At 37.4% G+C, this 12,947-nt stretch overlaps 1 protein-coding gene across 7 annotated transcripts in view; it reads left to right on the top strand.

Annotated features, from left to right (window-relative positions):
• The window catches only part of LRP1B (LDL receptor related protein 1B), a 1,334,345-nt gene that overhangs the window by 1,242,301 nt on the left and 79,097 nt on the right, over window positions 1-12,947 (top strand). For all 7 annotated transcript variants that reach the window (XM_075117809.1, XM_075117811.1, XM_075117812.1 and 4 more), the window contains 3 exons: window positions 2,740-2,856; window positions 6,783-6,956; window positions 9,449-9,574. In XM_075117809.1, the coding sequence (XP_074973910.1) occupies window positions 2,740-2,856; window positions 6,783-6,956; window positions 9,449-9,574 (417 nt within the window). The remainder of the gene's footprint in view (window positions 1-2,739; window positions 2,857-6,782; window positions 6,957-9,448; window positions 9,575-12,947) is intronic.

Here is a 12,947-nt window from a genome sequence, read left to right as displayed (position 1 = left end):
ACCTTTCCCAAACCTGAAGAAGAGCTCTGTGTAGCTCGAAAGCTTGCCTCTTTCACCAACAGAAGTTGGCCCTGTAAAAGATTTTATCTTATCCACCTCAGTCTATCTGTAGTTAGTTTGGTGAATACTGTACTAAACTTTAAAATCCATTTATTTTAATAAAAGTACAAAAAAGAGAGATGTTAAAAAGAAATGACAACTTAATGTATTGTTCCCTAGGTATTAAACAGAAGAACTTAAGCTTAACAAGAAAAGTAATAATTAAAATCATCTGAGTTATGCAGGGTTAAGGCTACAGACAGAAAGCTCAAAATAGAAAATGCCAAAATACAGAATGAAATGAATATAATTAAATAACAAAATACACTTCTATACCTCCCTTGGTCTGTTCAAGCGCCTCTCCTCCATCATATCTCCATGTTTAGACTGAAACAAGAATAATAATAGTTACTGTTAATCTATTATAAATCATCTTTATATCATTGTTTATTTATGCTATAGTTTACAAATCCAAAACAGACTATATTCCCTGACTTGGATATTAAAACCTAACAACTCATGGCATAGCAAATTTCAGCTAAGGGAGGTTCTGAGGAGAATACTCAAATTCTTGTGGAGCATCAAGCTGCCACAATAAGATTTTCATATTTCCCCAGATTTAGAGGAGATTTTTTGCTGAAACATATTTATATAAACACTTCTCCAGGCTTCAATGATCTGTTGCTTTAATTACTGTTACCTTCTCATTTCCTGATGCCTTGTTTTTCACTCCAGTATTAAAACACTGCCTTTAAAGTTATCTTTCTCTCCCCAGTGCTCCAAACATATCACCTTCGCTCTCATCAGTGATGTGAATGGTTAGTTTTCATGATATGAAATTTTGCAAGTAATAAAAGTACAAAACTGATCTGAACAATGCAGGTGCTGTTTTATTTCTGGCCTGACCACAAACAGGACTGCAAAAGATCCTCTTTTCATAATATTTACTTCTAGCTATGTTAACGTTTAGAAAAATTTCAGATAAGCATTTAACAAGACTTCGGAATCCTTAAAGGGCTCAGGAAAGTGAAAATTAACAATGTTTTTTATTGCAAAACATTAGTCCATTCTTCCATAGCTTTTACTGATAAAAAATAAAACTCCCTGGGGTCTTGAAATTTTTTTATATATATTTTTATATATTTTCAACATATTTAGCTTTTTACTATTTCTGTTTTCTCAGCATGCTTAAAATAGGCCTTTCTGTTCCTATGGAGTCTATCATTCTTCTCAACTGAGACTTTTCTGTTCCTGATCAGAGAAAATGTGAGGCTTTATTACAAATGCATGTCGTACTGCTCCTAAATTTGTTCCCAAACATGACTTTGCAATTCCAGATAAGAGTGAGCATAAGATTGGATATTTGCGCTCACGTGGTGTTGCTATAGCTTTAAATATAAAGTATACAAAATAGTGACTCCTTTCACTTTATGCTAACTTCAGAAATTTACTTCTGAAAGACAAATTGAGTATATATTATTCTTTCATTAAAATTTTAATTTAAAAATTTATTACTTTATTGAAAGCTTTTAGAATAAATCCAAGTCAGAGACTGATGACTGTTTCTCCAGTTGCAGACTCTAAATGCCATTTATCATAAAGCTTTTCTGTATTATCTATTACAAGAAATTATTCTGTCCAACTGTATGTTCACAAAGCCAATGTGGGTTCTGGTATTATTTTTGAGTTCACTTCAATGGAATTTTGTATGCCAAACCTTCAGGCTTTTTAAAAAAAAAAAATACTAGCTATTTCATTATTATACAGAATAAAACTTTCTCCAACTTCCTTTTTCCTATCAGTAGTTGATTAATTTACTACTTTAAGAATGCTTTTGTTTCTATGTATAACTTTGACTTATACTTGTTACATCAATACGGAAAAAAACAGTTTCTTCCATTCTTGTAAAACTGTAACCTTAACAGCAGAGCATTAGATCACTTTTAAGCAGACAGAAAATTTTAACAGAACACAAAATAGTAAATATAATCATTTTAAGAGGTCCCTAATAGAGCATAGTCTGCTTGATTTAACTACAAAGTCATTGTCCAGAGGCTGGTTAGGCATAATGTATCTGTGTTTTATTCTGGATATCTGAATATCATTGTTTAAATACTTAGTCTAGTTAAACTAAAACAAACAAACATAACATTTCTGTTTTAATTCTTATAATATGTAAAATACTGGCATTATGCAAGTCTGATGACAATAGAAAATACTTCTGTATGGCAGGAAACATAGATTTGCAAGATCACATAGAACATTAACACCCTGATCCTACAATTCACTGTGCACACCTGTGCACACTCACACCTGAATGGAGCTCTACAGAAGTCAGTCGGGCTCCATACAGGCACAGGATTAGGGCCTATGTGTATATGAAATAAAGGGATGTGGTATATTTCCACCTGACTGGGGTTGGGTATTGATAAGGAAATAACCAGTGGGAAGGAAATTAAAGAAATTAAAGGAACTGGTTCACTCAGCCTGAATTTAAGGATTGAGCAGAAACCTTATTTGTCTATTTTCTTTAGATTCCTACATTGCACTCATCTATGTAGTATTGCAATGCCTTCCAGGAAATGAGACGGGAAAGCCTATAATCTACAAAACGCTATGGTATATTTTTATATTGGTATATTTTTATACTTTATTGTAAATGTAAACTCTCTCCTTTTTTTTTTTTTTTTTTTTTGGCAGGTCTTGTTGTTGATCAGTTCAGTCAGCGTTTGTTCTGGGCTGACTTTGAATTATCTGTTATTGGCAGTGTTCTTTTTGATGGCTCTGATTCAGTAGTATCTGTGAGCAGTAAACAAGGTATGCAGAGTTTTTCTATAACACGTACTTTGAAAGAACTGTTAATTAAAAAGAAATGATCTCAATTTCTGTATTATTTGTGGTATTTCCATCTAGCAATACAGTGAATATTAGTTCTGTTGCCGTTAGAGATTATTGTAGATAATGGATTTGTAAGGCTCCAATCCCAGCATTGACTAAGTGCAGGGACACTTTGTTTGACTTTATGGGAGCTCCATATGGCCACAGGTGTGGATCTGCATCCAGACTACTGCAGCCTACATGTGTAATTCACAGTATGCTGAATAACGTCAGGTTAGAGCTTTCAGCTATTTGCATTCCATTACATAGAAATCCTATGTAGAGTAATTGTAGGCCATTTAGCCTGACATCAGTCCCAGGGAAAATAATGGAAAAGCTGATGTGGAAATCAGTCAATAAAAAATTAAAGCACAGAAATATAATTAATGTTAAACAACAGAAAATAGGCCTTGTCAAACAAACTTTATTTCATTTTTATGAGATTACAATGGTTAATAAAGGTAACGGCATATATGTAATATATGGCAGGTTTCAGAGTAACAGCTGTGTTAGTCTGTATTCGCAAAAAGAAAAGGAGTACTTGTGGCACCTTAGAGACTAATCAATTTATTTGAGCATAAGCTTTCCTGAGCTACAGCTCACTTCATCGGATGCATACTGTGGAAAATTCAGAAGATGTTTTTATACACACAGACCATGAAAAAATGGGTGTTTATCACTTCAAAAGGTTTTCTCTCCCCCCACCCCACTCTCCTGCTGGTAATAGCTTATCAAAGCCCGTTGCCAACTGTGCCCACATATCTATTCAGGGGACACCATCACAGGGCCTAATAACATCAGCCATACTATCAGAGGCTCGTTCACCTGCACATCTACCAATGTGATATATGCCATCATGTGCCAGCAATGCCCCTCTGCCATGTACATTGGTCAAGCTGGACAGTCTCTACATAAAAGAATAAATGGACACAGATCAGATGTCAAGAATTATAACATTCATAAACCAGTCGGAGAACACTTCAATCTCTCTGGTCACTCGATTTCTGATCTCAAAGTGACTATCCTTCAACAAAAAACTTCAAATCCAGACTCCAACAAGAGACTGTTGAATTGGAATTCATTTGCAAATTGGACACAATTAACTTAGGCTTGAATAGAGACTGGGAATGGTTGATTTATTATAAAAAGTAACCTATTTCCCCTTGTTTATTCCCCTGCCCCACTGTTCCTCAGATGTTCTTGTTAAACCCTGGATTTGTGCTGGAAATGACCCACCTTGATTATCATACACATTGTAAGGAGAGTGATCACTTTAGATAAGCTATTACCAGCAAGAGAGTTGGGTGGGGGGGGGGAACCTTTTGTAGTGATAAACACCCATTTTTTCATGGTCTGTGTGTATAAAAACATCTTCTGTATTTTCCACAGTATGCATCCGATGAAGTGAGCTGTAGCTCAGGAAAGCTTATGCTCAAATAAATTGGTTAGTCTCTAAGGTGCCACAAGTACTCCTTTTCTTTTTATGTAATATATGTTTACATTCTGATAAAAAAAAACTATCACTACACAACATCAGTAAAGTACATGTTCAATGGGTTAAGAACTGATTGACAGATCTCAAAAAGTAGTTGACAGTGGTAATTATCATTGAAAAAGTGTGTTTCTAGGGGGTTCCACAGGGATCATCGGTTCTAAGTCCCATGCTATTTAACGTTTATATCAATGATATAGAAGTAAATTTAGTTTGTAGATGACACAAAGATTGGCAGAGTGGTAAATAATGATTAGGCAGTCATACAGAACCATCTGGATCACTTGGTATGATGGGCCCATTCAAACAAAATATTTTTTAATACAACCAACTGTAAGGTCAAGGTCTAGGACAAAGAATGCTGACCATACTTCCAGCATGGGCTCTGTGTCCTGGAATGCAGTGAGTCTGAAAATAATTTAAGGGTCATAGTGGAAAGGCAACTCAATGTGAGCTCCCAGTTTAATGTTGTGGCAAAAAGGGCTAATCCTTGGCTGTATCAGCAGGGGACTAGTGAGTTTGAATAGGGACATGATATTTCTTCCGTATACAGCTCTGGTGAGACCAGTACTGGATGACTATATCCAGTTCTAGTGTCCACATTTGAAAAAGAATGTTGAAAAATTAAAGAGGATGCAGAGAGGTACCTAAAAAGTTATTCAGGGGCTGGGAAAAAAATGCCTTACACTGAGAGACTTAAGAATCTCAGTCTGTTTAATTTATCAAAAAAAAAGATCAAGTTGTGACTTGATTAGGGTGTATAAGTAATTTCATGAGGACCAAATGCCAAGTACTAAATACAATGCTTAATTTGTGCCAGGACTTACCAAGGCTAAGCCCCGGCACCTTTAGCCTTGGCAGCTTATAGCCCCGGCACTTCTGGCGCTTACTGCATCAGTTATGAATGTTAAAAAATTGCTTGAGCCCTGGCACCTCTTTCATTACAAATTAAGCATTGATTAAAAGGCTGTTCAGTGGAGAAAGGCATAGCATTAACCAATGGCTGAAAGCCAAACAAATTCAAATTAAAACTAAGTTACAAATTTTTAACGAGTATGATTAGCCATTTGGAACAATCTACCAAGGGAAATGGTGGTTTCTGAAAGGTGATGAGTCACTCCTGTGCTCACCTCCAGCCAATCCACAAGCCAGGAATTGGTCATGTGACTCCCAAACCAGGTATACAAGTCCCACAGGAGGAACAGCAGCTAAATGTGCTCAACGTAATGCCAGGACTTGGAACTCTCTCCTGCCTAATAACGGTAACAGACTCCCCAGGCCTTAGTCGGCTCTAGCCTTGCCCCAGGCCTGTTTCTAGTCCTACTCCAGCCCTGCTCTCACCACCGCCTTGCTCTTCACCCTGCTTCACGCTCGCTCCAACCCCACCCTAGACTCCTCTAATTCCAGCTCTGACCACTAGGCCTGACCATGTCCATCCAAGTTACTCTATCTCTTGAGGTCTTCAGGACAGGATGCCTTTCCATAAAACATTCTCTGCTCAAACACACATTATTGGGCACATTACAGGGGCAACTGGGTGAAATTCTGTGGCTGCGTTATATAGGAGGTCAGGCTACATCATCTAATGGTGCTTTCTATCCCTGAAATGTTTGAATCTGTAGTTAAACTTGGTGTTTTGGAATCCTTATGTTGTATCAATGTACTGCAGTTACAGATTAAATTAAAGGTAGTATAAATAAATAGGAATATATCTGACGAGAAAATGTTAAAACAACAGAAAACAGTACTGGAGAAATTCTTTATTAGATTAGTTTTACCCTTGCACAGCCATCATCAAGTGTACATATTTTTAATTTCACCTATTTCTGTAAGATACCGTTAAAGTATTTCAAATACGTATGATTGCATTATCAAAAACTGTAGGTTTTCTGAGAATTTTCATGACTAGACTGGTCTAACTGACATTTGGGTGGGGGTAGGGGGATGGTATTTACCAAACTACAAAGAACAGTTTCCATATAATATGACTTAGGAAGTTTCTTCCTATTTAAAAGTTAGGTGGCTCTTGTGGATGTTACCAGGACTGTTTGTATGTTAGGCTTGGCCTTCACTTAAAACTTATACCAGCATAGCTATGTGGGTCAGGAAAATACCACCCACCCCCAGTGACAGAGCTATACCAACAAACCCAGCAGTGTAGATGCAGCTATGCAGACAGAAGAGTGCTTTTGTCAGCATAGCTGACACTGGTACATTTGTCAGCATAGGCTTTGCTGGCATAAGCTCTGTAGTTTAGACATCGCCTTAGTAATAGAACCTTTTAGATTTCAACTAGAATGTTTTAACTTGTTAATACCAAAATGAAGAATATCAGAATTTGAATATGACTTTTTTCCTTCCTTCTTTCTTTAAGGGTTGCTGCATCCACATAGAATTGACATTTTTGAAGATTACATATATGGAGCAGGACCTAAAACTGGTGCATTTAGAGTACAAAAATTTGGCTCAGGTTCTGTAGAATATCTGAATTTGAATGTTGATAAAACAAAAAGTGCCTTGATTTTCCATCGCTACAAACAAATAGATTGTGAGTAAACTTATTAGTTTAAAATAGATATTTAGAAAAATAAAGTAACTAAAAACTTGTAAATGTATAGTAGTGAGGCTGAACATACAAACCATTTGTCCATATTCCCATTTGTAAAGAGTAACTGAGATATTTTCATGTAACAACAAAAATTGTATATTATTCAATTCATAAAACCACTGCACTCAGCTTGTCTAAAGATGCAGCATAAAAAGTCAACAGAAAACTGGCCAAGAAATATTTCCAATCACAATCAATTAGCTTTTTCATAATATTGATGATTCTGGTGATTGGAATGTAATTTAAAAATATACAATGTAATTCAAGTTATTTTAACTTCATTATTACCAAAATTATGAATTCTCACTGTAACATGCCAAAAATATTTTACATTTATATGCGCCTTTCTTCCCTGAAAACTTTGCAAAAGAGATCACTCTGGAAAACACTTTAGTTACCACTGTGGAAGAAAGCAACAATTTACATTAAGCACTGAAAAAGGTTACCTAGGGAGGTTGTGGAATCCCTGCCATTGGAGGTTTTTAAGGACAGGTTAAGGTGTCTGTTAGGGTGGCCTAGGTATACTTAATCATCCCACAGCATGGGTGAATGGGCTAGGTCACCTTTGAGGACTCTTTCAGCCCTACACGTCTATGATTATACAATTTAACATTGCTACTTTTCAGAAAGCAAACAGAATACTGTATCAAAATGAAATTGCACAAGAAAATTTTAGGTAGGCAGAAAATAATTTCCCAAATTGGCTTAAACCATAGCTACCACTGTGGAAGAAAGCAACAATTTACATTAAGCACTGAAAAAGGTTACCTAGGAAGGTTGTGGAATCCCTGCCATTGGAGGTTTTTAAGGACAGGTTAAGGTGTCTGTTAGGGTGGCCTAGGTATACTTAATCATCCCACAGCATGGTTGGATGGACTAGGTCACCTTTGAGGACTCTTTCAGCCCTACACGTCTATGATTATACAATTCAACATTGCTACTTTTCAGAAAGCAAAAAGAATACTGTATCAAAATGAAATTGCACAAGAAAATTTTAGGTAGGCAGAAAATAATTTCCCAAATTGGCTTAAACCATAGCAGCAAATCCAAGCCCCCTAAGTCAGTAAATTTCAGGGAACATCAACTCCAGAGCCCAACTCTGTAACTTTCGTCTATTTCTAATTTCCAATAGCAGAATTGAAATCAACCTGGAACCCAAGCTCTGGAAAAGTTGGGTTTGGTTCTGATTTCAGGCGCAAATTTTGTGACAAGGGTCCATTTCTACTGTTTTAGTTTGTCAGCTGTTTCTATAAGCTCAACCCTGTCCATCATCAAAACTCATTTAAACATTCAATATTTACTACTAGTACCTGTTTACATTTTGAACACCTTTCATCCTAAAGGATTTTCACGTACATACTATATACAATTCTTTACCCGTCACTGACATAAAAACCTGGCAGCTTTTTAACAATGCCCAAAATAGAAACACTACAGCTCAATATAGCACACTAAATGAATAATATGGTAGTCAACTGAAACTTCAAGAAAAATTGGATTTTCACCAGAATACTTATATGAACATCCTGCTCCTACAAAAACAGCTGGATTTTGAGATCTGCAACTCTTTGCACTTTAGTACTTCAGGGAATGAAGGAGGATTACTCACCTGCACTGATGGTGCTAGAACCACCACAAAAATCTTCCTAAATAGCTTCCTGCAACTGAGTTACTCCTCACTTGAGCTGCCAGTGCAGCCTTAAGCTACAAGGGGAAGAGGTTCAATAAGGACTCAGTTCCATGTAGATAGCTTGCATATGGTGCCCACTCTCATAACAGCACACCAGGAGCAGTCTGGAGTTAACCTGAGATAGTATCCCAAATATTCTAAATCAGCATCTGTTCTCCCCTCTCCTCCATCCTCTGCCCCCACAAGCAACAGCCGTAGCCTGGGGGTGGACTAAAAGAGACTGGAATCATGAAGGATTGGGGTACCGAGGAATTGGGTAGGGAAAGATATATGGTTGAGAGGAAAAACAAAAGGGGATCTCAACATACAAACTTGCTTAGAACTGCCTAGAGCCACCCTTTTTGTTTAGAATGAATTGGTTACGTTTATATAGGGGAAAACCACAAAAAATTATTGCACTAGCCTCCCAGAGTCCTAAGACTCACCCTGGCAAAAGGTTCCATAAAGATTGTTAATGATCAGAAGCAGTGAGGGCACCAGTTTTGCATTTCATTCGAAAGCCAGCATACCCAAGCGCATAATGTCACATAAAAGACATGCTGGAATATTGGTTCAATACTAATTCAGTGGGACAATATACAGAATTTCCAACACGACTTCCTACAGCAGCTAAGTTTCAATGGATATTCCACAGAGTGTAAATTAGAACTGAATTTTGCATACGTGCTTCTTCATTAGTTCTGTTTCTGGAAACAATGTAACTGCAAAATTTTAACATGTTTTTTTTTTCATCCTTAAACAGCACCTAATCCTTGTTTGGACTTGACATGCGAGTTTCTCTGTTTACTCAACCCTTCTGGTGCAGCTTGTGCATGTCCAGAAGGGAAATCTTTGATTAATGGAACATGCAGTGATCTGAGCCTTTCAGGTGGGTATTGGACATTGGTTAACAGATTGAACACAAGAAATAAGAATAATGATCAGTGTTTATGTCCTGGCAAAAGGCTAATAAAGAAGTGTTCCGAAACACTGTGATGTTTTACAATATATTTACTAATGATGTGGAACAGAAAGTGAATAGTGGAGTAGCAAAATTTGGAGATGACACAAAAATATTTACGTTGCTCAAACAAAAGATTTACCAAACCTAGATGGGTGAACAGTAAAATGGGAGATTATATTAATTGTTGACAAATGAAAGGTAATACAAATTATAAAGAATAATTTGAACTACTCAAAAGCATTGCTGGGTTCTCAGTTAACTGTTAATCACTCACAAAAAAGGCCTAAAAGACCATTAGTGTGGCTAGCTCAAAGAACACCTCTGCTCAGAATCCAGCAGTGGTAAAAAAGCAATAGCATATATAAAGAAAGACATAGCAAATAAACACTCCAGCAGGAGAGTGAGTTTGGGGGGGGGGGGTGAGAAAACCTGGATTTTTGCTGGAAATGGCCCACCTTGATTATCATGCACATTGTAGGGAGAGTGGTCACTTTGGATAAGCTATTACCAGCAGGAGAGTGAGTTTGTGTGTGTGTGTGTTTGGGGGGGGGGGTGAGAAAACCTGGATTTGTGCTGGAAGTGGCCCACCTTGATTTTCATACACATTGTAAGGAGAGTGGTCACTTTGGATAAGCTATTACCAGCAGGAGAGTGAGTTTGTATGTATGGTTTTTGGAAAAAGGGGGGGGGAGGGAGTGAGAAAACCTGGATTTGTGCAGAAATGGCCCAACTTGATTATCATACACATTGTAAGAAGAGTGATCACTTTAGATAAGCTATTACCAGCAGGAGAGTGGGGTGGGAGGAGGTATTGTTTCATGGTCTCTGTGTATATAATGTCTTCTGCAGTTTCCACAGTATGCATCCGATGAAGTGAGCTGTAGCTCACGAAAGCTTATGCTCAAATAAATTGGTTAGTCTCTAAGGTGCCACACATTCTCCTTTTCTTATCTGTATTGAATTTCACCTTGTGGATTTCAGATCAACTCCCCAATTTGTGAAGGCTGTTTTGCATTCTAATCCTCTCCTCCAGTGTTTTTGCAGTCCTCTCAGTTTGGTGTCATCTGCAAATATTATAAGCATACTCTCTGCTCCATTTTTCAAGTCTTTTAGAAAAATATTGAATATTACCAGATGCAAGACTGGCCCCTATGGTGTCCCACAAGCTGTGTCCTCCGAGTCTGACAGTGATCCATTGATAGCTAATCTCTGAGTACAGTGTTTCAGCCAGTTGTGCACCAACCTCATAATAATTTCATCTAGATCACAAGAAAATGGACTTGCTGATATGGTAATTCCTGTATTCCTATTAGATTCTAGGAAAAGAAAGTATGTCACTTGTAAAATTAGTGTTTATCCATTGAATATGAGTTATTTTTAAAACATTATCTACCCATGAATGCAGAGAAAAAGTAGCCGAGTGTATTTATAATCTCTCCTGCCTAGCCAGAATTTCCTATTTAAAAATTTAGGGTACAAATTGTATTCTTCTGAAGAATTACATTGTTAGAGTAATACCATTTTGATAACTGTTTCACAGACAAGATGAACAGTACTCTCGCTGTACATAAGAGAGCGCTAAAATATTAAAATAAAAGTTATTGTCATGGTATTTTAGGCCTGAAGAAGCAAGTATCAAAAATGGCACAAGAAACTTGTTTTCCTGAGAATTCAGCCCCATATTAGCACATGCAAGGAATTCAGAAGGTTGATAGCTTTCAAACTTTTGAGTCCTTAACAAAATGATCAGAATCTTTTAATCTTTTGAGATTCATCAATCACAGATTAGGATTTCCTGTGAATATGAGAAATCAAAATGTGCTTGCAGCAGAACTTTAAATATTTATAATTCTAGGTCTGTTAATATAAAGGATCGAGAATTTTGAGGAGTTCAGCAGTTACCAAATCACCCAAATAGAAATTTTGATATTAAGTCACACAATTCCAAATTTATTCTACCAAGTATCGAAAAGTCAAACTAATATAGCGATTTAGAAGTGTATATGAAGTGAAACCAGTAAAACTATCCAATTTAGCTGTGTTTTAGTTCCTGTTCAAGAAAACTACACTTACTAGCAGTAAGGGTAAAACAACAGCACAAAGGTTACTGCAGGGATCGGCAACCTTTGGCACACAGCCCGTCAGGGAAATCCACTTGTGGGCCGGAACGGTTTGTTTACCTCCAGTGTCCGCAGGTTTGGCCGATCGCAGCTCCCACTGGCTGTGGTTCACTGTTCCAGGCCAATGGGGGCTGTGGGAAGCGGCAGCCAGCACATTCCTCGGCCTGCACAGCTTCCCGCAGCCCCCATTGGCTTGGAACGGTGAACCGCAGCCAGTGGGAGCTGTGATCAGCCAAACCTGCGGACGCTGGTGGTAAACAAACCGCCAGCAGATTTCCCTGGTGGGCCGCGTGCCAAAGGTTGCCGATCCCTGGGCCACAGTATACATCTAACTAATTCATCTCTTTGTTTAGATAGAGTACAAGGTATGTAAAATAGGTCATAGCCATGCAGCTACATGAGTATTATCTCTTACATTTACTACATTATGCTATATGGTTGGTGTAGAAAATATGTACTTAAATACTGTCGCCCCTGGGCTAAGCAGTGGTCAAGTTTGTGGCCTTACAACAGGTCATTTTGTGTTGTTGGATGGGAACTGACGTCATAACCAAATACATTGTAAAATGTTTGTTTATACTCTGTATGCTTTCTTACCTACACTATATACATGAGTCCAGTTACTGTTAAAAATGGACCAAACCTCACATAGACAACTCTGGATACCCCAGAGCAATATCCCTGAACAACCACTAAGAATTGCTACCTTCATTGCTCCTCCAGGCATCATACTGTTTGACCAACTGACACAATATGTTCCACTTCTGACTACCTCTCACTCTTAAGTCAGGAGCCAGAAAAGCAGCAACAGAATCATGCTGGGCAGATTCAGTAGTGCTCAGCTGATTCATTGCATTATTTATTACAATATTTCTAAAAGATAAACATAGAAGGCCTTAATATTATATTTAATATTGAAATTTAAGTATTGACAAATTACATTAAAGGAATGCTATTCTTTCTTTGGTGTCTGAGAGTAACGTGCATCTGTAATTTCAGTAATTAACCCAAATTTACTGAACAACTGAGAGAATATACTTTAGTGAACAACTGAGCTACTAGGAAAGATGTTGTCACAAGACAAAGATTTGAAGTCTGCTAGATTTGCATTTCCACAAATCTATTTGGGCTGTCCACAGCATAGTGGATGTAGATATATATGGAGAAGTGCCCTGTTC

This window comes from Caretta caretta, chromosome 11 (genome assembly GCF_965140235.1).
Source record: "Caretta caretta isolate rCarCar2 chromosome 11, rCarCar1.hap1, whole genome shotgun sequence".
NCBI lineage: Eukaryota > Metazoa > Chordata > Testudines > Cheloniidae > Caretta > Caretta caretta.
Note: the sequence above shows the minus strand (reverse complement) of the source record. Positions and strands in the feature narration are given on the sequence as shown.